This window comes from Balaenoptera musculus, chromosome 7 (assembly GCF_009873245.2).
Source record: "Balaenoptera musculus isolate JJ_BM4_2016_0621 chromosome 7, mBalMus1.pri.v3, whole genome shotgun sequence".
Taxonomy (NCBI): Eukaryota; Metazoa; Chordata; class Mammalia; order Artiodactyla; family Balaenopteridae; genus Balaenoptera; species Balaenoptera musculus.
Window position 1 is genome coordinate 2322172 of NC_045791.1, and position 27071 is coordinate 2349242.

At 48.7% G+C, this 27071-nt stretch overlaps 1 protein-coding gene across 4 annotated transcripts in view; it reads left to right on the forward strand.

Moving 5' to 3' along the window:
* HERC2 (HECT and RLD domain containing E3 ubiquitin protein ligase 2) overlaps positions 1 to 20964 on the forward strand; it is a 219079-nt gene extending 198115 nt beyond the window's left edge. For all 4 annotated transcript variants that reach the window (XM_036856965.1, XM_036856964.1, XM_036856963.1 and 1 more), the window contains 14 exons: positions 2039 to 2216; positions 2741 to 2902; positions 4950 to 5041; positions 5248 to 5387; positions 8736 to 8923; positions 9453 to 9650; positions 11987 to 12070; positions 15598 to 15739; positions 15869 to 16063; positions 16702 to 16814; positions 17439 to 17629; positions 18458 to 18563; positions 18882 to 19094; positions 20245 to 20964. In XM_036856965.1, the coding sequence (XP_036712860.1) occupies positions 2039 to 2216; positions 2741 to 2902; positions 4950 to 5041; positions 5248 to 5387; positions 8736 to 8923; positions 9453 to 9650; positions 11987 to 12070; positions 15598 to 15739; positions 15869 to 16063; positions 16702 to 16814; positions 17439 to 17629; positions 18458 to 18563; positions 18882 to 19094; positions 20245 to 20517 (2275 nt within the window). In that variant the 3' untranslated portion in view covers positions 20518 to 20964. The remainder of the gene's footprint in view (positions 1 to 2038; positions 2217 to 2740; positions 2903 to 4949; positions 5042 to 5247; positions 5388 to 8735; positions 8924 to 9452; positions 9651 to 11986; positions 12071 to 15597; positions 15740 to 15868; positions 16064 to 16701; positions 16815 to 17438; positions 17630 to 18457; positions 18564 to 18881; positions 19095 to 20244) is intronic.
* Positions 20965 to 27071: the final 6107 nt, after the last annotated feature.

Below are 27071 nucleotides of genomic sequence, written 5' to 3' on the forward strand. Positions count from 1 at the left end.
TCTGCTGCTGTCTGTCACCAGTTGTATTCAGCGTTGTTTAGCAGGTTTAGCAAGTGCAGCACAACAATGCAAAGAGATAAAAGGCATTCAGATTGGAAGGAGAATTAAAGCTGTCCACTTACACATAATATGATTATTTATGTAGAAAATCTGATGGCATCTACAAAAAAGCTACTAGAATTAATGAGTGCGATTAGCAGGGTTGCAGGATAGAAGATCAGTAAATAAAAGTCTATTGTAGGCAAATAAAGAAAACATTTCTGCATTAAAAAAAGTCAACTCTGTGTCTTTATACATATACATATGCAATCAGAAATTGAAATTTTAAAATACCATTTATGGTACCCTCCCCCTAAAATCAAAATAGTCAGGAATAAATTTGACCCAAAGATATGGATAACTTACAGACAAAAAACTATAAAATACTGCTGAGAGAAATTTTAAAAGACCTAAAATAATGGAGGAGCACGCTGTGTTCATGGGTTGGAAGGCTCAGTATTGTTGGTTCGTTGGTTTTCCCCAAACTAACCTATTGATCCAACCCCTTCCCAATCAGAATTTCTGTAGAAATTGACAAGCTGATTATAAAATTCATGTGGAAATGAAGAGTACCTACAATAGTCAAGACAGCTTTGAAAATGAGGAGCAGAGTTGGAGGACTGCCACTATTTAACTTCAAGTCTCATTTTAAAGATGCAGTAATCAGGCAGTGTGGGATTATTGCAATGAGCGGGAAATGTATCGTGGAGCAGAATAGGATAGGAAGTCCAAAAACGTACCCACAAATACCAATACAATGAGTGTGGAAAAATGAAACTTGATTCCTCCCTCACGATTTGCGGCGCATAATTTACAAAAGTGCAAAGACAATTTATTGGAGAAAAGATAGTCTTTTCAACAAATGGTTTTGAACAATTGGACAACCATATGGTAAACAGTGAACTTAAATTCTTATCTTGCGCCATTAATGTCCAAAATTAAACCAAATACTTCATCTACTTCTCCCTGGGCCAAGTAGCCATTCTTCTGTTCAGATCTGGTTTAAAGCATGGACTGTGCCACAAACCCAGTGATCCATCCAAAAACAAGGACTGCAGCCTAAATTCCAAATACCACAGACTGAAATCTTCAGCCTTGCCTAAGGGAACACCTCGATCTTTGAACTTGAATTCTTATCTTGCATCATATCCAAAATTAACTCATAAATCTAAAACCTACAACTAAAAACTTCTAGAAGAAAACATGAGAGAAAACTTTTGTGACCTTAGGTCAGACGAAGATTTTTAGATAGAACTCCAAAAGCACAATCCAGTAAAGAAAAATAGGATAAATTGGACTTTAAAAAAATTGTGAACTTCTCTTTGAAAGACACTGTTAAGAGGTGGAAAGCACATGCCACAGACTGGGAAAGCAGATTTGCCATCATATATCTGACTCAGGTCTTATATCCAAAATCATTATAAATAGCTTTCAAAACTCAGTAATCAGAAAAAGAAGTTTGTTGTCAGGCTTGCCATGTTTACATATAGACTAGTTGACTCCTTAGATGAAATGTTGATTTGTAGCAAGGGTGGGCAGGCTGTTTCTGCAAAAGGCCGGATAGTAATAAATATTTTAGGCCAGCCACATACAGTTTGTGTTGTATATCCTCCTTTCGTGGTTTTCGTTTGTTTGTTGGTTTTACAACCCTTAAAAAATGCAAAACCCATTCTCAGCTCACTGGCCTTTCAAAAACAGGTCATGGGCCAGACATGGCCCATCTGTAAGTGCTAGTCTTCCAGCCCCTGATTTAGACTGTACATCTCCTCTCTGGCATTTGGGCAGCTTGTATAAAAGGAGGGAGGTAGGGAATTACGTGATTTTGAGTTCAGGCCTGAATGATTCTTCCAGACTGATTTAATGATTGACTTGACAGATGTATGTAGGCTGAGAGGTGTACATTGAATAAATGAGCAGCACACCCAAAGCCTATATTTAATAATTTAAAAATATTTACGAGTGAAGCTATTTCAGTTCTCTTTGGTGACCTCTTTTGCAGTCCGTGTGACCGTCCTCGTGTCATCGAGTCTCTGAGGGGAATAGAGGTGGTTGATGTCGCTGCCGGTGGCGCCCACAGCGCCTGTGTCACTGCAGCCGGGGACCTCTACACGTGGGGCAAAGGCCGGTATGGCCGCCTGGGGCACAGTGACAGTGAGGACCAGTTGAAGCCGAAGCTGGTGAGGAGGGGCTGTGCTCGGGAGGCCTGGAGGGGCGGCTTGCCGTTGTCGCTGTGCTTTTTAAAAATCCGCAGTATTTCCTGTTCCAGATTCTTTTTAGTTTCAGAGTTAACAGTGGTTTTTTTGGTGGGAATAGAAACCACCTTGATATATATTTCATGGGGCGTTTAAACAGGATAGTGTTTGAAATACCCTTTTATCTACACTAGTAAATATTACTTGGCATCTAGCTAGAGGCTTTGTCTTCTAGGAGGTCCACTGTGATTTAGGTGAGGCTGTAGGGTGAGCGGCAGGACTGAGCACTGGACCCTGGGACCTGCCTCCTACAGCTGAGATGCTCAGAGTTCACATATGCAAGGGTGTCTTCTGTCTTGGCCTGCAGGACCATTAAGATTCCCTGTTCTCTGTAAAGAATTAAGACAGGCGCCCTCACCCCCCCACCCCAAATCCCAGCACATTAGCCCCTCCGGGGAGAGCCTCCTTTCTGTTGCGGTCAGACGTCCTCAGTGCCCCTCTCTCTGCAGGTGGAGGTGCTGCAGGGCCACCGTGTGGTCGACGTCGCCTGTGGCAGTGGGGACGCCCAGACCCTCTGCCTCACGGAGGACGACACCGTCTGGTCCTGGGGGGACGGGGACTACGGCAAGCTGGGCAGAGGGGGCAGCGACGGCTGCAAGGCACCCGTGAAGGTACCCTGCCTGCCGCCGCCTGTGTCTCAGGAGTAGCCTAACTTCATCTGTAGCTTCTTTGCAAAACACGTGATGGGTCACTGGGTGAAAAGGGAGTTAAAGACCCAGAGGGATGGAGATAGTTTAAGTGCTGTTTCGTGCTCTCTTGGGAATGTCTGTGGTCAGCGGGGCATCACGCAGCCTGTGGTTTTATTTAGCGTGCGGACCTGTTTGAGGAGAAGGACGACGACTTGTTCACGCTCTTCGGTTCACAGAGGTCTATAGCTATGCACTGCACTAGTACCTGCTGAAAGGCTGCATCTGGCTTAGCCAGAGGCTGCTAGATGGACATCCTGTGAGAAGCCAAGAGAAGAGGCTCCGCCTGAGCCGAGTGGCTCTGGGCAGTTTATCGACGTGTGTGATCACGACTGTATTTTGCCTTTGTGAGCAGGGTGTTGGCAGAGGTTAAGTTCGTCGGTGTGTTTAGGTCACATGCTGACTACCTAGCGGCCTGCGGGACGAGAACGCAGCAGGGCTGCTCAGCTGAGGGGACGTGCTGTGGACTTGGGAGTGTAGGTGTCGTGAAAGAGAGCTAGAAGTTCTCTCTGCTTGGCATCCTCTCTTGTCGGGGCTCTGAGACTGCACGTGCCGAGTAGAGGCCCACGTGGTGCGTGGGCGGCCTGGGGAGGGGGTGGGGAGCCACTGGAGGCCGTCAGAATAGGAGCCTGAGCTGGCACTGCTGAGCTGTTCTTCTCAGAGCCATGCTGCCCGGTAAAGTAGCCGCTGGCCACGCATAACTACTTAAGTTTTACCTTAAATCAGTTAAGAGTGAGTAACGTTACAGTTCACTCCCTCGCTTGCGCTGCCCACATTTCACGTGCTCAGGAGCTGCATGTGCTTCCATGCTGGGCAGTGTGGGCACAGCAAGCTTCCACTACCACGTGGAGTGGTATTGGCGGGTGCCGGCTAGAGCCAGGGCCTGATGATGAAGACGTCACCTGAGGCACCTGCACCTCTGTGCCATGAGGCTGGCTGCAAGGAGACACCCCTCTTCTTTAGGGCCTCCTTGGCAGGTGCTGCTGGGAAACCTGGGACTCGAGGCTGCCTTCTTGTCCTTATCCCCACTTGCTCTTTTGCCTCACAGGTATACAGTATTTTAACCACATTACAGGTTACATATGGTTTCCACATTTATGAAAAAATTGTTGTGGGCTTCTGTATGCCAAGAAGGCATTAGACAAAGGCTTTGCACCTTGCAGGATTGAGATGTCGAGCGTTGGGGGGTGTTGGGGGGTGGAGGCCATGACTGCTGTCATTGTGATGGGGGTAGGGTGAGGAGAAAACTAAGAGAATTAGGGAGTAATTAATTTAAATTTAAGTTTGAGAACTTGAGTCTGGAAACAGTCACAGGTAATAAGGAGCATAGTTTGCTAGGTGAGGAAAGTTGTCAGCTAGGTAAATGAACCCCAACAAGACCTCTGGGTGCTGGCTGTGAAGGGTCTGGACCCTTGAGCATGCAGGGCTGGAAGTGGGTTCCAATACTGACCTGATCAATGTCGTGTTTAATTGCAATAACCTGGGCAGATGGATTGCTAGTGTCTGAAGGTTAGAACCCTGGTTGTCTTGGCCATCCGTCCCCTGTTACCTGCTTCTTCCTTGTGGGCCTGTGCATCTGAGAGGGCTGGAGGGCAGATGTGAAGTGCAGGGCTTGCTGGAGAATGGGGCCACCACATCACAAAGAGAAATGGAGTTGGGAGAGTGAATGCTGGGGAAAGCGATCATAGACCTTCAACAGTGGCGTGTTCATTTCCAGTGATATGCGGCAGGTCTCATGGGTGGTGGCACGGGCCCCTGGCCGCCTGTGGCCCGTGTGCCCTCAGAGCCAGGTGTCCTGCTCCTTCTGAGAACACTTGGTTATGTGGAGTAGGATTTTAAGTTGTAATAAATATTTGACATAGGAGTAAGGGTTTTCAGAGTTCTTTATTAGAGTCAGTTCAGTCTCTATATGGGTGCAGCCATCAGCAAAACCCTTGATTGGATCAGGCTAATTGAACCTTTTCCCTTTTAGATCGATTCTCTGACAGGCCTTGGAGTGGTTAAAGTGGAATGTGGATCCCAGTTTTCTGTCGCCCTGACCAAATCTGGTGCTGTCTATACTTGGTATGCAAGATTCTATTTATTTAAGTCCACCAAATCCAGATTGTTAATTAGAAGTTACTTTAATTGCCTTTTTGTAGATTGAAATGTAATTTCTGTGACAGGCTGTGGTTTGTGTCTTGCAGTATGGTGTTTGCTCCAGGAGGGTGGCGCAGGGTGGTAAACGAGATGGCTTTGCACTCATAAGTTCCTTGTTTCCTTGTGTGCAGGGGCAAAGGTGATTATCACAGGCTGGGCCATGGATCTGACGACCATGTTAGAAGACCTCGGCAGGTCCAAGGGCTGCAGGGGAAGAAAGTCATTGCCATTGCCACTGGCTCCCTGCACTGTGTGTGCTGCACTGAGGACGGTAGGTGGGAGGCCCGACCTTGTAACTTGGAGGCGTTTGATCTGAGAGGCCGGCTCAGGGATAGTATGCGCAGCTCTAAGGTGGAGGGGGGATGGGGAGAGTCATACTATATTCTGAAAATACGCCTGTGGTTTTGGCCCGCATCGTCTTCAGCCCCTGGTGTTAACACCGGTGAACATGTTGTTTTGTGGCTAACAGAGCAGGCCTGATACAGCTGTTTTTAGAAACACTCGCTTGCAAGGTTGGCCTTCAGCTGGCTTCTGGAAGCCTGGATTTCAGGAGGGCTCCCAGCAGCCCTAATTGAAAGAGGCTTTGTTAGAATGTTTGCAAAGAGTGTGGTCTCTGCTGAAACCTGCTTCCTTCTGGGGGTCTGGAACTTGGGTATGTGCCAGGCAGAGGTGCCTGCCTGACCTGCCCCAGTCAGAACCCTGGCACCGAGTCTCTTATGTCCCTGCTGGACAGCATGTCACAGGTGGCCACAACTTGTTACTGAAGGAACTAAGTGCATCTGTGTCACTCCACTGGGAGGGGACCCTTGGAAGCTCGCTCCTGGTTTTCTCTGGACTTCACCCATGTGCCTTTTCCCTTTGCTGATTTTGCTTTGTGTCCTTTCACTGTAATGAATTATAGCTCTGAGTATGATATATGCTGAGTCCTGGAGTTCTCCTAGTGAATCATCAAAACTGAGGGTGGTCTTGGGAACCCCAAGACAATGGCAAAAGGGAATTACAGATGGAATTAAGATTGCCAAATCAGCTGACTTTACGGTATGGGAATATTCTGAATTATTAGGTGAGCCTAGTAAAATCTCACACACCATTCAGTGGAGAAAAGGAGGCAGAAGATCAGTGAGAGAGATGTGATGGAAGAAGGGGAAGGAGAGATTTTCCAGTTACGAGAGAGTCTCAACTTGCCATCGCTGGCGTTGAAGGTGGAGTGAAGGGGCCAGGGAGTATGGGTGGCTGCTGGAAGACTGCCATTCCCCAAATTTTGCTCCGTTTAAAAGGCTTCGGTGAATTATATGAACATGTGCCCTTTAATTAGCTTCAATGAACGAATTTCATATATGAATACACAACTTCTGTGGCTTGTGGTGGGACTGATGTAGTTCTTGATGAAGAAATTACAACACACTTTTATTTCCTTAATTATAATTTAAAAATTTTTGAAACATATAACACACTTAGAGAACAGTTGGAAGTATAGTACAAAGAACTTTTTCTTTTTCCATGTGAGAGATAGGTGATGCCGTGGTGCCCCATTACCCTGAACAAGTGTGTATTTCCTACAGTGATGGGCCCTGTGCTACATAATCACACCATGGCCTTCAGTGAGAAAATACATACAGTCGTCACTCCACCTGACCTCCCTCTCTCTCCCCTCACAACACGGGCTCCATCAGCTGTGCTGCTCTTATCTCTATATTCTGAGACAACCCTCAGTCACCCCTCAGGGTCATCCTTGTCAGTCTTCCTCAGTCTTCTTGGACTTTCTGGACCTTGACACTTCTGACACTGGCTACAGGCTGGTTATTTTGTAGAACATTTCTCAATTTGAGTTTGGTGTTTCCTCAGTAGATTCAGGTTGCACATCTTTGATCTTAATTTATCCTGCATTCCTAATTCATTCTCAGTTCATCAGGTGACATGCATGTTCTCTTTGTCCCATTACTAATGGTGTTAATATCAGTCACTTGATAAAGGTGGTGTAGCCAGCCTGTTCCACTGTGAACATCCTTTGCAACTAATAAGTATTTGGGAGGGTGTTTGAAACTATATAAATATTCCTTTTTCACTGAACATTTTATTTATTCTCATCAGAGATTTAAATTTTTGTTGGTTTGTTTTCATCTTGTCAGACTCATGGTTTCCTAATTTATTTAATGAGTTACATATAAGCTGTTGCTTTTCCTTACCTTGATGCTCAAATTGTGCCCTGTTTGGCTGGCTTCATCTCCTGAAGTTCCCACCCCGTCATTCATTGAGTACTTCCTTGCTTTCTGGCACAAAAAGACCTTCTATCCTCGTCTTGACTCTCCATGTTTCAAACTTAGAATTGTCTGTTTCCCCAAGGAGCCCTGGTGCCTTTAGAGGAAAATGGTGCTTGAAAGACAAGGTCAGGTCTGTAGGTGTGCTCATCGCCAACAGGATGTCACTGCTCCCAGGCCTTCTTAGTGGACAGAGCTAGGGAATAAATGTGTAAATAATACACAAAATTACATTTGTGTTTATTTCTGTATGTATATATGTACATTGAATACCACTTGTTCACACCAGTACCCCAAGGTACTGGACCACAGGTTCATTCTAGTTTTCTCTCTTTGCATACTCGTTACTCCTTTCTCTTTCGGTAAGAAACCTGGGTCCCCTTACTGAGTAAGTAAGTGATTCACTTACTCTTCCTGTAGTGGCTGGTGTCCCGTCGTTGCCTTTGCCTTCTCCCCTGCGTGGATCCTCACCTCACTTGGGCTGTGACTGCGCACTCTGGACCGTGTCCCCACATGGGTATACGGCTCCCTGCTTTGGCTGACTTCCCACACCTGGCTACCCTCTGTGTGGAAGTCCTTGTCTCTGGTGCACTCTGATTCCCTGCACCCGGCTGCGCCTCTGCAGAGAGGCTCTCTTCCCCTTGCTTGCACTCTGACACCTACCCAGTGGCTTTAGGACTGAGTTCTCCAGAGCAGGAAGGGGCAGGACACAAGCACACTGCCCTTGATCATGCGGGCCTTGCACTTTGCACAGTGGTGCTTATGGCTTCATGGCACCCTGAGGAGTCTTTGTGAATTTGCAAGGCTTGTGATGTTTCTAGAGAACTAAACTCATTTCTGTTCTAGTCACCACCTTACCCATACAGTGGTGTTTCATGGTTGGGATCTAGTATGGTGTGCTGAAAAATATGATTCTCATCAGTGAGATATGAATGAGAGATTCATATCTCATGTTTAGGATATGAATAACCATTGGAAGAACAACATGTTCCTTAAAAACATGGATTTTGTTTAGTTAAAAACTGACTTTCTCTTCCTTTGACATACAAAATCAATTTGGATTGTAAGTATTTACCATCTGTTTTGATGTTACTTGTTCTGATTAAGAACTGCTCCAGTTACATGCTTAGTCCTGTGAACAGACACAGTTGGAAAAGCCGTGTTAGCCAGCAGGGGCTGTCAGGGGTCCTGGGAAGCCTGCTACCTCTTTGAGTGTCTAGATCACATAAGGTTAACATTGCACAGATGACCGCCGACACCCAGCTGGAGGGCAGCGAGGACTGTATGTGTGGGAAGATGGTGGGGGTTGTGCGTTCACTGGTCCTAGTATACAAGTCCTTGTTCTAAATCTGCTGCGTTAGGTGAAGTTTATACGTGGGGCGACAATGATGAGGGACAGCTGGGAGATGGAACAACAAATGCCATCCAGAGGCCTCGGCTGGTAGCTGCCCTTCAGGGCAAGAAGGTCAACCGTGTGGCCTGTGGCTCAGCACACACTCTCGCCTGGTCAACGAGCAAGCCCGCCAGTGCCGGGAAGCTCCCTGCACAGGTCAGTGGCGGTTGGGCGAGTGGGCCAGCAGGCATGCAGGTTGTGACAAAGTTACGGCCTGTGTATTGATTATGCGTGTGCAAGCGTGTGCACACTTCGTTTTCCCCTTATACATTTACAGAGGTGCTCTACTGAAAATAATTTATAATTATTGGTAATGGTAAGAACAGTATTTTTAAGAACGTTAATTATTCACACCAGTCGACATTCTGTGTGTATCAGTGTGTCACCTTTATTCAAAATTTTATAAACTATACAAAACCATTCTGGTAGTTCAGGCTGCATGTTTTCTGTAGTAAATATATTTCTATACGCTAATTTTCTTAGCATTCTCCTTGGTTTACGTTTCTTGGCTCAGGCAAAATGGCCAGAATATTATTTTAGAAACAGCAAGATTTTTTAAACCAAACTCAGAAGTCATAGTGCTTCTCTGTTTTCAAGAACAGTATTTTCAGAATCCATCTACTATACTATGGCTTATCTGTGCGTTTGACACCTAAGTTGACTTAACGCAGTTTCCATGTTTCAGGTACCCATGGAGTACAATCATTTGCAGGAAATCCCAATCATAGCACTGCGGAACCGGCTGCTGCTGTTGCATCACATCTCAGAGCTCTTTTGCCCCTGCATCCCCATGTTTGACCTGGAGGGCTCTCTCGATGAAACTGGACCCGGGCCTTCTGTGGGCTTTGGCACTCTGCGAGGAGTTCTGATATCCCAGGGAAAGGTACTGCTCTGGTAGCAATTTTTACCGTAGGTGATATTGGTATCTTCAGTAAGTTTTATCCAACAAAATTCCCTAAATTAGGAATATATTGAATACAGCTCATTCAGCAAATGTTCACTGAGCACCTACTATGTGCCAGGCTCTGTCCTGGGTACTTAGAATGCATCAAAACAGACAAAAATCTTTTCTCTTTTGGAGCTTAAGTTAAAAATGAATAGTGTGCTGCTGCCTTTTCCCCCTGTAATCTCTGTTTCCCACCTCCCCAGACGGGGGTTGGCAGAACTAAGCTTCCATTCTTGCAGTGCTCTCTGCTGTCCTGGCCTTGAGGCTTTGTGGCAAATCCCTACCGACAGCAGGAAGGAAAAATAATGGGATAATTTCTTCCCCAGGGATGTCCAACAGAGGGACCCAGATGTTACAGATCGCTTAGATAGAAGTTCGGTACCAGGATATGTAGAAATTCCTGGCCGAAGGGTAGTTTAACAGTCTCTGAAAAGAATCATGAATGAAGGCTTATGAAAGTCAAGAGAGAAATTTTGACCCATTGACATTTGTAATAATTTGAGCTTTCTAGAATGGAATGCCTGAAGTCATCAAGTTTCTGGCAAGCAGCTTGACAGGATGTCCGTGAAGAGGCTCAATTGTTGTATGGTAGGGGGAATATTTGTATAGGGAAAAAAAGCGTAGAGGTCAAATTGAGGAATCCTAGTCATGAAGAGGCTGATTCTGTGACATATATTGTTATCCAAGGTTATGGTCTATTCTTAATGATAATAAAATTTAGATGTTTTGGAGTACTGTCCAAACAGATCTTTTTTCAGGATTAGCTTTATTTCCTCAACTACCTAGCCGAAGGAGACTGGTGCACACGTTTTATTTTTGTGTGTGGCTTAGAGACATGTAGACAGTGATGAGGACTGTGGTAATGGTAAGAGCTCTCTGATGACCCAGAGCAGGAAAAATTGTGGGCAGGTAAAATCAATATGAGACTTTACTTCAACCATTTTTCAATAATAAAAATGGCAAATTTGATTACTTTCACCGTTTTTTTAACCCCTCAAAGCGGAGGTGATAATAAGCAGTAAAAGGGAGAAAGCCTCTCCTTGTAGGGAGAAAGCAAAGCGAGAGGTAGCACGTGTCTCGCGCCGAGTGTGTGAGCGTCCTGCAGGCTGGGAGCGCAGGGCGGGGACGCCGAGGGAGGCTGAAAGGCACCCTCAGCCGCGGGGGCCTCGGCCTCTATGCTGCTCCTCGTTGGAAAGGACCGCCTCTGCTGGAAAATCTAGGGAGTGGGTTTCGTGGGTGACTGTGGAGAGCTGTTACCAGGGCCCAGAAGAGAGCGAGCCACAGGAGGGCGGGGCTCGGCGGGGCGCTCCGTGGGGAAGGGAGCGCGTGCCTGGAGCAGGGCTGAGCAGCGGGGAGGGCGGTGGTCCTCGGGGTGGCGGGCGTGCAGGAATGCGTGGGGAGCGGCCTGCCTCTGCAGTCGCCTCTGTGTCTGCGGGCCCCCCGTGTGATGGCAGCACCTCTGCCCTTCCCGTCTTCACAGGTCGGAGCTCTCAGGCTCTGACCTAAGAGGGGGTGCGGACCTTGCTGTCGGCACCTCGTGGCCCGCCCTCCGCTCCTCCCCCAGCCACCCTGTCTCCAGAAGAGAGCTCGGTCGTCCACTTGGCAGGGACCTGGGGCTGCCACTGGTCCTGGCTCCCGCGGGTGTCTGGACTCTCCTCCCGTCCTCACGCATGCGCACGCGCCCACATGTTCCCCGCGCCCAGGCCCACATGGGCATGCCTCTCCCTGGGTGAAGTTGGGGCCTGCTCCCTTTGCTCGCCGTCTTCACCCTGGGTTTTCCAGGTTTCTTTCAGGGCACCGTGCCGATGAGTTCCCTCCCTCACTGGTTTCCCCATCCCCATCCCAACCCTGGCCCGCTCCCCGGCCCTGCTGCGGCTTTGTGGCTGGTGTCTCTGTTGGGATAGCAATACTGTATAATTAGTGCCTCAGTCCTGCCACTAGTGGACTTGCAGTTTGGCTGGGAAACCTCAGTTTTCTGTTTAACCCTCAGAGCCTGGCCTGAGACCTGGGTTGGAGCGGGTGGTCCCCAGGCTCTGGCCCTCGCTCCTCTCTGTGCAGTGCGTGCCGGGTGCCTCATGCCTCCAGATGGCAGGCAGGGGCTGCTAATAAGCACTGGCCCTGCTGGCTGCCTGAGCCTCTGCGTGGGCTTGCGTGTTGATGCCAGGCTACCGCCCTGGGCCACCTCATGACCGACAAAGGGAGTTTTGTGATGTGAACTATCTGTGGGTAATACTTTCTATATCACATTCTAAATTTTGTCTGTCGTGTTTTAGGAGGCGGCTTTCCGAAAAGTAGTACAAGCAACTATGGTGCGAGATCGCCAGCATGGTCCCGTGGTGGAGTTGAACCGGATCCAGGTAACAAGTGGAGATGGCTTTCTGTTCTTAGATATGATGGCTTTGTGGTTGTGAGTCATGTCCCCTCAGCCGGGGGCAAGTACTCGTAGAAAACCTTCTCTCATGCCCTTGCTTTAGAGAGCAAGGTGCCACATGCTGACATGTCCAGTGCTGAGACCGCCAGGTGGGAATGTTAGTGGTTTTCTTTATAACAGAAAGAAGAAGGGCTTACTTCAGATAACCCAGAAGCACAGATCCAGATAAGCAAAAGAGGAAAAGTAAAAATGACCCATATTTCCGCCACATAGTGATAACTACTGCTAACATTTGGGGGATGTGTATCTGTTTGTTGTAACCTGAACTGGATGACTCTCTTTTGTAACTTGCTGTCTGTTCCTCCTAATGCATTGTAAGCACCTCCCTGTCCCATGCTGTGGGGCCGTGGGATTGTTTACGCCAACCAGCTGCCCACGTTGATTTCTGTGCTGGGGGCTAGAAGGCTATGCCTGCTTTTCTAGGGTGCAGCAGGGCCAGCTGGTGTGGCTCCAGCTATGTGTGTGTCTTCAGTCAGCCCCGTGGGTTAGGTTTTGAGAGGCAGAGCAGGTTCCCTGCTCCCGCCAGCCTCAGACCTTCCCCGGCTCTGGTGGCTGCTTACTGCGCCAGTTTAATAGGCCAGAGTCACTTATACTAAGACTGTGTCACAGTAGTGTCGAAGAAGTGAAAAGTAGACCGTCTCTGAATTTGTACTGCTGCCAAATGTATATAAGCTTCGAGTTAGAAGAATTAATTAAAACCAGAGGAAGCCCAGCACTGCTGATGGCATGTGTGCACTTGACATTTCCCATGCAAGTGAAGTCGGCTGCACTTGACATTTACTGCGCAAGTGAAGTTGGCCCCACCTCTTGGAGCAAGAGCAGAGCCTGAAGAACAAATGCTTTGTTCCTGAACCTTAGTGTTAACACATGATTTTTACCCTGATGTTGGTTATATGACTAGACTTTCTTCCAGAGCTGTTCTTGGGGGCATTTTTAATTAAGACATCAAACTCTTTTCCTTTGTTGGAGAACACATGTGACCATGCTGATGGAAGTGGTTCCTTCACCGACGTCATAGTGTTTAATGTGAAGCTGGAGGTCAGTCAGCCAATTCCACAAACAAATGGGCTGTTTAATTAGGTTCATAAAAAAGCTTTTATTTCCCCACCTTGGAGGATCATTTTGGTTTGCTCTACATTATTAGGGCTTAAATACTCAAGTTCATAAGTGAGGAAAGCTGATCATCTAATTCAGACAGTTGGGTGTTCCTGGATTGCAGGCCTGCCTCCGCTGTGCACAGGCACCACGTTGGGGCCGGTGGCCCAGTGTGGGTGTCCAAGCCCAGGGGCCTTGGCACCAGGGAACCTGGCTAACCTGGAGTCCACACCAGGCACACTTTTCAGTCATTGTGTGCTCGATGCCTCTTCTTTTCTCATCTTGGCATCCCCAGCACAGTGAGTTATGACGATGCTCGGTGCGTGTCTGAAAGAATAGGTAAGGAGACAAACAGATTTATATTATACATTTTTAAAAAGGTGTATAAACAACCTTCAGCACAGCGTGCAATGCTCATTGATGTCACAGGGGCCACTCCGGGCCACCCAACGGTCCTCAGGCGCCACAGCCAGGTTCCCTTCAGTTCAGGGTTTCACACACACTCTTGAAATTGGGAAGGTCCTCCACAAAGATGGAGATAAAGTAGAGCAGAGTGGTGGTGGGGGGGCATTCTGTGACTCCAGGTTGAACGCAGACACCAGCAGTGACCCAGAAAGGTGGTGTGGGCATCCTCTTCCCTCTGCTGTCCCAAGGCTGCGGCCTTCTCTTGTGGGGATGCCCTTGGAGACATTTCCTTACTGTCTGTCAGAAGTTCTATAGAGACACTAAAAGTAGGCCATGTTCTTGGAGGGTTTCTCTGTGTTTGAATTTGATTTAGTTTTGTAACAGGATCTAAAAATCTGTGTACATTAAAAACTTTAAATGTATTGCAGATAATGCTTGCTCATTTCTGAAAATTTAGAAAATTCTAATTAAAAACCATTAAAACCACCTATATTCCTGCTGTCCAGAGGTGTCAGGTACACAGCCCTGTCCCTGCAGTGTCCTGGCTGTGTTCACAGAGCCATGTTCCTTCACAGCCGCTGAGAGCATCCGTCTGTGATAACTGGCACTGTAAACGGAGGTGATGTGACCTTTCGAGTGGGCGGCAGGTCTGTGTCTCACCCCTCACGTAGGAACACATCCTTCCTCCCTTCTGTAGCTCACTCTCCCCTGGGGCATTGTGTGCCTTAGAGAGCTGCTGTTAAGGTCAAATGAAATGACACATGAGAACGTGCAGCTGAATGTGTGGTGCACAGGAAGACTCACTCCACAGGAAACTATTATTATTACTGTCATTGATCTTATATTTTTAGTCTTGAGAATGGTAATTTATGCAGTGAGGAGAATTAGCTGTTAAACTCAACCTAGAACTCACGAAGAAGTTAAGGATGGTGAGAGTTTAGCCAGAAGAGTCAAGTGAAAGTACATTCTCAGATCATTTTTTCCTTAACTTCTCATTTTGCAGTCATTTCAGACTGAGCTTCTTGGGTGATTCTGAAGCACAGCCTAGGCTGCAAGCTGCAGGGTTACTGAGGCCACACTGAGTGAGGGCTTGAGGGCCATTGTTATGATCTGTTGGGGAATCTTAGCTTACGATGAGAAATACAGGTGGGACAAGTGATCATACTTGGAGACACAGTGACCCCAAGAGTTGAGCAGGGTCCGTGCGGGTGAGGAAAGGAGGGGAGGAAGGTTCTGTCCTGGCCCAGATATTCCAGGCCAGGTTTGGTCTCGGAGCCCCGTGGTGTGACCCTGCCAGGGCTGACGGTCTGCTTGGAGGGCACTTCCGGGGCTCCTGGCCTCTCCTTCACGGAGACCGCGGGCAAGGTTGCAAAGTGTGAGGACGGCCCAGGCTCAGCTCCTGCCGCCGGGCTGCTCACGGTCCCTCCTGTGGTCTGTGGTCTCTGGTCTCGTCAGGGCGTGCTTGCGTAGCCACCCCTCCTGCCGTGCTGCGTGTGCTGGCGAGCGCGCCCTGGCCCCGCGAGCACAGCTGTCCGGCAGGCAGCCTGCATCAGGGAGGGAAAGAGAGGAGCTCAGCGCTGGTCTTCGGGGTCCTCAGCAGGTGTGGGTGCGGAGGCGAGGACAGGGGTTAGTCCTGGGAGGTCCAGCAGCCCTTCCTGCTCGCACAGGCGTGCTCGGGGGGTGCTACTTGAGCTTGCTGGGCGCTCACAGTGGCCTGAGGTTGTAGGGGCCGTGCCACTCATCTGGGTGCTGCTTGCTGTCTGTAGGGTCTCCTCCTGCCCCCAGCCCCCGCCAGTGAGCAGGACAGGAAGGGTGAGGGTAACGGGAGGGGTGACTGGCCGCAGGGCCCTGCTTTGGATGCAGGGGTTCCAGGGCCGGTCGGCTGCTGAAGATGGCACCTGCATGCTTTCTGCTGCGGCCCCGGGTCTGTATGTTCTCTCTCTCTCTCTCTAGGTCAAGCGTTCAAGGAGTAAAGGTGGCCTAGCGGGCCCCGATGGGACCAAGTCTGTCTTTGGGCAGATGTGCGCTAAGATGAGCTCCTTTAGTCCTGACAGCCTCCTCCTCCCACACCGTGTCTGGAAGGTCAAGTTTGTGGGTGAGAGCGCGCGTGCGCCCAGGGGCGGTGGTGTGAAGGGTGGTGCGAGGAGACATGAGCGGCCCCCAGCCGCCCCGCAGGGGGCTCGGATGCAGTGACCGTGAGCTGCCGACCCTCCTTTGCCCCCAGGTGAATCTGTGGATGACTGTGGTGGTGGCTACAGCGAGTCCATAGCTGAGATCTGTGAAGAGCTGCAGAACGGACTCACCCCGCTTCTGATCGTGACGCCCAACGGGAGGGACGAGTCGGGGGCCAACCGCGACTGCTACCTGTTCAGCCCGGCGGCCAGGGCGCCCGTGCACACCAACATGTTCCGCTTCTTGGGTGGGCCTCTTGTGTGGGTGCAGTGCTGCAGCTGCTCAGCTGTGTGTGCCCTGTTAGCTTAATGGCTGCTGTGTCTTGGGAGTGGTGTAGCTGTTTTAAATACCTCCTGTTAGCTTTCTCAGCGTGCAGCTGCAGGGACATGCAGAGCTGGACCCTTAGCATCTGAGTGCTGAGGACCGGAAGGTGCCTTGGCGCTCAGAGGATCTGAGATAGCATGTGTCTGCATCTGAAACTTGGGATCAGATCTTAGGATGTCTTGATATCTGGCCACCTGTTCATTGAGGGTCTGCCCATTAACTCACGGCACTGCCTGCACCTCTCCAGGCACTGCGACCACCTCCTTGAGAAGCTCTAGCTGTTGGCTTTGCCGCCAAAGGATTGGCCACTGTGGCTACAGCTGTTGGTGGAAAGAGCAGAAGAGTTATAGACTTCACCCATAGGAACAGAAGGGAGCAATGAATTCAGAGGAGGATGTAAGGTTTTAAGGACAGACCTAACTCTCTGTGAATTGGGGTAACGTTGGTTTAGAAGGCACTGAGGCCCCAGAGAAGAGCTAGTCTCCGCTGTGTTGTTGAACGGACTGCATGTTCTGTCATCCGTTCCAAGTGTCTCCTGTCTCTTGTGCTTCGAACGAGCAGGTGTGTTACTGGGTATTGCCATCCGGACTGGGAGTCCTCTGAGTCTGAACCTTGCCGAGCCCGTCTGGAAGCAGCTGGCTGGGATGAGCCTCACCATTGCAGACCTCAGCGAGGTAACGAGAGGGCGGAGAGATGTGACACCTTGTGTGCCCAGCACAGAGCGTGGGGCGCGTCCCCTGGGGTCTGCTTAAAAGGCACAGGCTGTCCCGAGGCGCCGACATACTCGCAGGTGGTCAGGCCTGCTGGCCGTCGGCCGCCGTCTAGTAGCAGAGTCGGGGTGTGGACACAAGGCGAGTCCGCTTCTAGAGCTTGGTGCACCGGCTGCTTGCGGGCTTTGCCACTTGTACGGACTCGTCAGATGAGAAAGCCCTCTGTCTTTCCTGTGGCACCGCTGAGCCCGTGGGCAGCTGGGGGAGGTTGAGGCTCCCGGGGCCTCCCAGGTGTGGTTCCCTTGGTGCCGTGCGTGAGGTTGGGGCTTGCCTGTGAGCAGTGCCTGTTGTGCTCTCAGTGAGTGGCTTTAAAGACTTCCTTGTTACACGCTCTGTCTTCAGCTCCTCGGGTAAAATGCTTCCCCGCTGCCCCTCTTTTAGTTCCCGGCACGCGCAGTACACTGGGAGCCTTGCCGTCCGCCCCAGGCGGATCGAGGCCTCGCACGACTGCGTGTCGGGTGTGAACCGGGGCCTGGGGTGCGGGAACAACCCCGACGCAACAGAGGGTCTCCCTTCTCCCCTTGAAAGGTCGATAAAGATTTTATCCCTGGGCTCATGTACATCCGTGACAATGAAGCCACCTCGGAGGAGTTTGAGGCCATGAGCCTTCCCTTCACGGTGCCAAGCGCCAGCGGCCAGGACATCCAGCTGAGCTCCAAGTACACACACATCACCCTGGACAACCGCGCCGAGTACGTCCGGCTCGCAATGAACTACAGGTACGTGGTCGTCTGCCCTCCAGTATTTCAACTCAATAAATAGCAAAGGTAGCAGAAAACGGTTTGCTGGGGTGGCTGCTTTTTTTCCACAAGTAAAATTTAATGGGCTTGGCTCCACTGTGATCAGGGTCGGAGTACTTCTTATTCTCACCCGAGATTCCTGGCTCTGACCAGAATACCAAGGTGAGGAGAATCCCCCTGTTTGGGGACTGTCCCAGCGGAGGTCGCAGGCCTCTGTGTGCCACCTCTCCTGGGGCAGGGCTGTGTTTGGGGCGTCTCCACCCCTGGCTTGGCCCTCGCGCCACCTGACCTCCGCCTGACGTCCCTCAGCGTGCTCCTCCGGAGCCTTTTCCTCCAGAAGCACCTGGCTGGGTGTTGGGATGAGGCCCCGGCGTCAGCTGGGCTCTGCTTGCTGGGCTCTGCCTGAGGCCGGTCCTGGCGGGTGTCCTGTGCCGTCCACCCGTGTTCCCTTCTGTCTCGTGCCCTAACTCGCCGTCACCAGGGCCTTGGACGCGGCATCTGCTTTCGGAAGGTTCTTACCGTGGGTGCTGTGAGGCCTGCTGGCTGCCTCTGCTTGTCGGGCTCTGGCTCCTTCCTGGGAAGCAGGGAGGGGCTGAGAATTGTGTGTTGGAACGTGTATAGCCGTAGCTAGATTTTGAGGTAGCGTTCTGTGTGCCAGTGAGATGGCCCCAGTCCGTGAGAAGCTCTGAGACTCTGTGTCTGCAAAGCACACGCCTGGCTCGTCTGTGTGGTGAGGCTTGGTTGGTGTGAGCAGAACAAGATGTGCATCACCGGAGATGGAAGTGCAGAGTGGGTGTTTTCTTTCAGGCTCCACGAATTTGACGAGCAGGTGGCTGCTGTTCGGGAGGGGATGGCCCGAGTCGTGCCTGTCCCCCTTCTTTCTCTCTTCACCGGCTATGAACTCGAGACAATGGTATGCCCGCCGCCGCGTGCTGCCGCCCTGCAATGCCTTCTCGTGGTCATCCGCTGAGTCAGTGCCGCCGGCTCACCTCTCAGTTAAATCTTGCACTTGGAGGTCTGAGATACGCTTGGGCCTTTCGGGTGAAGCAGGACGTGTCAGGGAGCGAGTAGTCCCCGCCTCCCGCGCCCAGCCCTGGCCCGCACACGGCGGGCCACAGGGCCTGTCCTCGCACCCGTCCCCTCGGGCCTCCCACGCCTGAGCCGCCCCACACCAGCCCGGGGAGAAAGGCGTGGTGGACCCCGTGCTGACGCAAAGCGTGTCCCTCCACAGGTGTGCGGCAGCCCAGACATCCCCCTGCATCTCCTGAAGTCGGTGGCGACGTACAAGGGGGTGGAGCCTTCCGCGCCCCTGATCCAGTGGTTCTGGGAGGTGATGGAGTCCTTCTCCAACACCGAGCGCTCCCTCTTCCTTCGCTTCGTGTGGGGCCGCACAAGGCTGCCCAGGACCATCGCTGACTTCCGGGGCAGAGACTTCGTCGTCCAGGTGCGGCTCCGACACCCCCCGCGGCGTCAGCTGAGGGTCGTGTTCCTCGCACGCGGCCCTGCCCCAGCTGGGAAGGCGAGCAGGTCTCTCCTGTTAGGTGGTTTTCCTTCCCTCTGGAAACAGAAATGAAAAACACGTAACCTCTTTGGTTTGACAGCTCAGAATTCTATGACTGCAGGTGTTGGGTACCACTGCCTACTTCTAAAAAGTTTATCTGGCCACCACCAGGATACACTGCTGTTATGTCAGCGTACCCTAGATCGTTGGGCACACACATCACTTAAAGCATTTATTTGATTCTCTGGTTGAATTAGGTGAATCACTGAGTAATGCTGCTTACTGAGAAAAATGAGCGCCCGTCGGATTGAGAACCGGAGTTTTGCTTTGAGTTCTGACTCTGCGGTCCGTGGTCAGAGACGGGCTCTGTCTACCTGCCAGGCCCTGGGGGTGAAATGACCTGACTCCCCACTGCCTACTCAGTTGACTTTGCCAGTCGCGGTGCTGAGGGGTGGAGTTTACCGCAGACAGACAGGTTGGAAGTGTCCACTCTCCCGCGTGTTTGGGGGGTTCGGGGGCGGCTCCTTGCCCAGCGCAGCCTGTGCTGGGCCTCTGGCCAGGGTTACAGAAGTCGTCACCCCTCAGGGAGATCTCTGAGAGCATGTGTAGTTTTCCTCTCAGAAGGTAGGTAATTTGTGGGGTTTGTCCACAGTTCTGGCTGGCTTCCTAGTACCTTAATCTGTTGTGGCTGAAAGCGGGCTGATAGATTCAGGGAGAGCTTCCCCACATGGGTGATGGCTAAGCCCGTGCCATTGCACCGGACCCTGTGTCAGTGGGTCTGGAGTCCCACCTTGTTGACCGGGGGTGGGTGGAGCCATCTGACTCCCTTCACAGCATTGGTTTGTAAAAAGCAGTTGTCACAGTAACCAGTGGCTATTTTTTTATTGGAAGTCCTGGGAAATAATCAGTTGCTCCTTTTTATTTCTGAAATTGGCTAGATTTTGTGTTTTCTGATATTTTGTTATTTTTAGCCAACAAAATATGATGCTTTATGTGAATGAGAGTCAAGAGTCTAATGAACATAACAAAATAGATTGCAGTTTTACCTGTCCTTGTACGTAGTCTCTGATGATTTAACATTTTTCATTAACAGGTATTGGATAAATACAACCCTCCTGACCACTTCCTTCCTGAATCCTACACCTGCTTCTTTTTGTTGAAGTTGCCCCGGTATTCCTGTAAGCAGGTGCTAGAGGAGAAGCTGAAATACGCCATCCACTTTTGCAAGTCCATAGACACAGACGATTATGCTCGCATAGCCCTCACGGGAGAGCCGGCTGCGGATGACAGCAGTGACGACTCAGAGAACGAGGACGTGGATTCATTTGCTTCAGACTCTACACAGGATTATTTAACAGGACACTGAGGTGGAGAAATGCCATCCATCACAAGACACCACGAGACTGAGCAGGGAGGCAGAGTGCCGCAGTTCAGACTGCAGGGCGTGACGTGTGCCATGAGAAGGGTTAGCCCTCTAACGTGCGGGAGAATGATCAGACAGTCAGCCTCGCACGTGGAGACTTAACAGGGGCTTCTTACCCACAATGCTGCATTACATGTAGGACTTCTGCGTTTACTAAAGTGTGTAAACGTTTAATATAAATACTGAATTGCAGCGTCCCAAAAAATGAATAAAAAGCCTTTTTCCTCGTGGGTGCAATAGATTTTTTTTTCCCCTTCCTTTTAAGTGTTGTGCATTGCCTTGATTGTACATTGGAAATACTGTGTAACAATTAAATCGTATTATAAATATTTCAATTAATTTTACTCGGAATTTATTAAAAGTTTTTTGAACATTAAATGATCAGTATTACTTGAATGCATCCAGAGGTTATTTAAACCAAAACCAAAACAAAAAGGCCATCAGCCCCCCTTTCCTCCCCAGGTGCACATTCTAGCGTATGCGGTGTGTAACTTGAATCGAGGCCTTTCTGTGAGCAGTATCAGAACTTCTATCATGGAAAGTACTATATATAATGTTTGTGTCATGTATATGCCTAAATTTTAATTCCCTATAAATAATAAAACATCTGTCTCAAAATTGTAAGCTGAACTTTCTTATGTGGTTAGACTAGGCACTGGTGGATGTGCTACCACCCAAAAATAGATTAGTGTTTGATACAGCATTAGTTAAAGCCATTCCAGTCTAGTTAGACTTTTTTGGTTTCAAAACCAAACTCACCGCAGTGACAAAGGGAGTGGTCCTCAGGAGACTGGAAGGGCTCCAGGGGAGCAGCTAGGGTCAGGAGCCTTCAGCGTCCCTCCCCGTCCTCCACGCCGTCTGCCTCTGCAGCCTTGGTTCCTTCCTGTCCCATGGGCCTGGGGGCAGGGGAGTGTCTCTGGTCCAGTCGGCCATGGAGTAGGATTTGAGCTGCTTGTTCCAGGATCACGTGTGTGGTAGGCTCTGCAAAGTGAAGGACTGAGACCGTAGGAGGGAGATTGGCCGGCAGGCCTAGTGCAGTGGAACTTGGGGTAAACAGTATCAGATGGAGGCAAGCGGTAGGTATTTCATGTGGGAGACTGTTTCTTTCCTCGGGGACTCAATGTGTCGCATTAAAAGATCCAAAGAGAAATTTTTTCTGGGAAATTATTCATGACCAAATTGGTGAATGTTCAGATTAGCCCCTTTTTCAGCTTGTTGCAAAATTTCCATAAGCTGTGAGGTGTTTTTTTAATCACCATCCCTTTTGTTTTTAGTCAGCTTTGGCTGCATAACAAACTACCCCCAAAGTCGGTGGCACACAAGAAGCATTTATTTCTCTCTTTGTGCATCTGGGTTGGCCAGTTCTGGCTGCGTGGCTCTGGACTGTGGGTTGGGTAGGGCTCTGCTTCACATGCCCTTCTGACGACCCAGGGCAGGAGAGCAAGCGAGAACAGGTGCAGCCTGCGCTCAGGCCTGTATTGTCCCCTCCGCTCTCAGGATCAACAGGCTGGCAAAGGTACCGCCTCTACAAACAGCGTTCTCAAAGTCCTGTTCCAGGAACCTGGAGGTTCCTGAGGCCCTTTCAAGGTGTCCATGAAGTCCTCCCTTTTCCAACCACATATCTGCATAAGGCCAAATATTTTTCATATCCTTCAATCAAAACATATGGTTGTCCCTTGATATCTGCAGGAGATTGGTTCCAGGACCCCCAAGGCTACCAAACTCTGAATGCTGAAGTCCCTTACGTAAAATAGTGTAGCATTTGCATATAACCCATAGACATCCTCCCATAAATACTTTTATAAATTTATTTATTTATTTATTTTTGGCTGCGTTGGGTCTTCGTTGTTGCGCGTGGGCTTTCTCTAGTGGCGGTGAGCGGGGGCTACTCTCCGTTGTGGTGCGTGGGCTGCTCATTGTGGTGGCTTCTATTGTTGCAGAGCACAGGCGGGCTCTAGGCACGTGGGCTTCAGTAGTTGTGGCTCACGGGCTCTAGAGCGCAGGGTCAGTAGTTGTGGCGCACGGGCTTAGTTGCTCTGCAGCATGTGGCAATCTTCCCGGACCAGGGCTCGACCGTGTCCCCTGCGTTGGCAGGCGGATTCTTAACCACTGCGTCGCCAGGGAAACCCCCTCCTATATACTTTAAATCATCCCTAGATTACTTATAATACCTAATGCAATGTAAATGCTATGTAAATATTTGTCAGCAAATTCAACTTTTGCTTTGGGGAACTTTCTAGAATTTCTTTTCCTGAATATTTTTGATCCAAGGTTTAGTTGAATCCACAAATGTGGAACAATAGTGGAGGGCCGGCTATGGCAGCTTGTGGACTGCAGAGGCAGAAATGAGAATCCAGCTATCTTAAGCCAGAGTAAAGAGACTGACGAAAATGTAAATACCATTTTCACTAAATTTTTTTGTTTTGAAAAATAATTTCTCAAAATAGTATCCATGTTAATAAGTAATTGGCTTGTTTTTATTTTTATTTTTTTTAATTTTTTTGAAAGAGCTACATTGCTTCTTTATTTTTATTTTTATTTTTTTAATTAATTAAATTTATTTAGTTTTGGCTGTGTTGGGTCTTTGTTTCTGTGCGAGGGCTTTTCTCTAGTTGCGGCAAGCGGGGGCCACTCTTCATCACGGTGCGCAGGCCTCTCACTATCGTGGCCTCTCTTGTTGCGGAGCACAGGCTCCAGACGCGCAGGCTCAGTAGTTGTGGCTCATGGGCTTAGTTGCTCTGCGGCATGTGGGATCTTCCCGGACCAGGGCTCGAACCCCGTGTCCCCTGCATTAGCAGGCAGATTCTCAACCACTGTGCCACCAGGAAAGCCCCCTTGTTTTTATTTTAAGATGAATAAATATTCTACAGTTTTTCAGTTTTACGTACTAACATCTTTGCTGTGCTAGTTTCTCCCCTCTACCCCCTGCCATCTAAGGGTCCTTGTGGGACTATTAAAAAAATTTTTTTTTCAGTTTTAATTTCCAACATGGTAACTACTGATAGATAAAATCCAGGTAAAAATCATTGAGGATCCTAAAGAGGCTTTAAGAGTGAAAAAGTGTCCAGAGACCAAAACTGCTGCTTCTCAGGGGGGAAGCTGCACGGTCCTGGCAGAGGGTGGTCCCAGGAGGAGCAGATGCTGGGACAGCCGCCCGCACACAAGCTTCACCTCCACGATCATGGCCCTGTCCACGAGCATTTGCATGAGACATACTCACTGTGAGCTCCTTTTCTTTTTTGTTTAACTTCAGAAATCCTGGAGGATTCTCTGTTTCCTCTTTCTTCTGCTGTGGCACTGCCATGACCCCAGGCCCAGCTTTTGCGTCCACGGTGCAAGTGCACACCCAGTGGAAGCCACCAGCACCTGGTCCCCTGCTCTCACTCTGCTTTAGTTGGCTTGGATGCCAAGAGCCCCTTGGAGGGATGATGATTTCTCGAAGCAGTGACACCCAGTCCCAGTGTGGGACGCTGGAAACCTGTAGTTGACATGCAGGTCCTAGAGGAGGGCATGCTGGGCACTGTATGTCCTAGTCCTGGGACCAGGCCCCTGCTCTCTAATGGCTGGAGTGGTGCTGGTGGCGTGCCGCAGGGACACCTCCACCTGGGTGAGGCGTGTGAGGGGCAGGCCCTCCCCAGCGCAGGGAGCTGGGCCAGGTGGGCCACGCCCCAGTCACTTTTCAAACGTTTTTTTGTTTTTTTTTTGTTTTTTAACATCTTTATTGGAGTATAATTGCTTTACAATGGTGTTTTTTTGGTTTTTTTATACACAAATGAGACTTTCCTCTGAGGAATTCTGAACAATGAATTTTCCTCTAGCTCATTACATTAAAAAAAAAAAAGACTATTAAAGCAGTTTTAGACTCACAGCAAAATGGAGCAGAAGGTACAGAGAATTCACCTCTGCCCCCTGCCCCCAGGCATGCACCACATCCCACGTTATCAGCCTACCCACCAGAGCGGTATGTTTGTTACGACTGATGACCCTGCACCGACTCAGCACTGTCACCCAAAATCCACAGTTCACATTGGGGCTCGCTCCTGGAGGTATTGCATTCTGTGGATTTGGACGAATACACAATGAAGTGTTTCCATCATTTTAATATCACACAGAATAGTTTCACTGCCCTAAAAATCCTCTGTGCTCTGTTTATTCATTCCTCCGTCACCCCAACCTCTTTTATTTTTTATTATCTTCAGTTTTGCCTTTTTCAGAACCTCATATAGTTGGAATCATGCAGCTTGGAGTCTTTTCAGATTGGCTTCTTTCACTTACCAATGCATTTAAGGTTCCTCCATGTGTTTTCATGGCTTGAGAGCTCATTTCTTTTTAGTGCTGAATAATATTCCATTGTCTAGACACCACGGTTTATCCATTCAACTGTTAAAGGACATCTTGGTTGCTTCCAAGTTTTGGCCATTATGATTAGAGCTGCCATAAACATCCATGTGCCAGTTTTTGTGTGAATGTGTTGTGAACTCCTTTTGGATAAATGCCAGGGAGCACAATTGCTGAATTGTATGGTAAGAGTGTATTTAGTTTTGTAAGAAATTGCCAAATTATCTTCCAAAGTGGCTGCCCCATTTTGCATTCCCACCAGCAATGAATGAGAGTTCTTGCCGCTCCACAGGTCATTACGCTTTTAAATGCCTTTTTAAAAATTTTTAAATTTTATATTGGAGTATAGTTGATTAACAATGTTCTGTTAGTTTCAGGTGTACAGCAAAGTGATTCAGTTATACATGTATCTATTCTTTTTCAAATTCTTTTCCCATTTATGTTATTACAGAGTATTGAGCAAAGTTCCCTGTGCTATACAGTAGGTCCTTGTTGATTATGTATTTTAAATATAGCAATGTGTATATGTCGATCCCAAACTCCCAATCTATCCCTCTCCCCCACCCCTCCCCCTGGTAACCATAGGTTTGTTCTCTAAGTCTGTGAGTCTGTTCCTGTTTTCTAAATAAGTTCGTTTGTGTCATTTTCTTTAGGTTCCACATATAAGTGATATCATATGATATTTGCCTTTCTCTGTCTGACTTACTTCACTCAGTATGATAATGTCCAGGTCCATTCATGTTGCTGCAAATGGCATTATTTTATTCTTTTAATGGCTGAGTAATATTTCATTGTATATATGTGCCACATTTTCTTTATCCATTCATCTGTCGATGGACACTTAGGTTGCTTCCATGTCCTGGCTATTGTAAATAGAGCTGCAATGAACATTGTGGTACATGACTCTTTTTGAATTATGGTTTTCTCAGGGTATATGCCCAGTAATGGGATTGCTGGGTCGTATGGTAGTTCTATTTTTAGTTTCTTAAGGAACCTCCACACTGTTCTCCATAGTGGCTGCACCAAGTTACATTCCCACCAACAGTGCAAGAGGGTTCCCTTTTCCCTTTTGATCAGGTTGTTTGTTTTTTGATATTGAGCCACATGAGCTGTTTGTAAATTTTGGAGATTAATTCCTTGTCGGTTGCAACATTTGCAAATATTTTCTCCCATTCTGTGGTTGTCTGTTCATTTTGTTTATGGTTTCCTTTGCTCTGCAAATGCTTTTGAGTTTAATTAGATCCCATTTGTTTATTTTTGTTTTTATTTTCATTTTTTTCAAAGGCTATCTTATTTTACTTTTTAAAAGATATTTATTTATTAATTATATTTGGCTGCGTTGAGTCTTAGTTGCGGCACGCGGGATCTTTCGTTGCAGTGTGCGGGCTCTTTGTTGTGGCATGTGGGCTTCTCTCTAGTTGTGGCACACGGGCTCCAGAGTTTGTGGGCTCTGTAGTTGTGGTGCATGGGTTACACAGCACGTGGCTTCTGTAGTTGTGGCACATGGGCTTAGTTGCCGCACGGCATGTGGGATCTTAGTTCCCCAACCAGGGATCGAAACCATGTGCCCTGCATTGGAAGGCAGATTCTTAACCACTGGACCACCAGGGAATTCCCTGTTTTTCTTTTCTCTTTTTTTTTATGCTTTCATTTTATTTATTTTTTTATACAGCAGGTTCTTATTAGTGATCAGTTTTATACACATCAGTGTATACATGTCAATCCCAATCGCCCAATTCATCACACCACCAACCCCACCCCCCTGCTTTCCCCCCTTGGTGTCCATATGTTTGTTCTCTACATCTGTGTCTCTATTTCTGCCCTGCAAACCGGTTCATCTGTACCATTTTTCTAGGTTCCACATATATGCGTTAATATACAATATTTGTTTTTCTCTTTCTGACTTACTTCACTCTGTATGACAGTGTCTAGATCCACCCATGTCTCAACAAATGACCCTATTTCATTCCTTTTTATGGCTGAGTAATATTCCATTGTTTATATGTACCACATCTTCTTTATCCATTCATCTGTCGATGGGCATTTAGGTTGCTTCCATGTCCTGGCTACTGTAAATAGTGCTGCAGTGAACATTGGGGTGCATGTGTCTTTTTGAATTATGGTTTTCTCTGGGTATATACCCAGTAGTGGGATTGCTG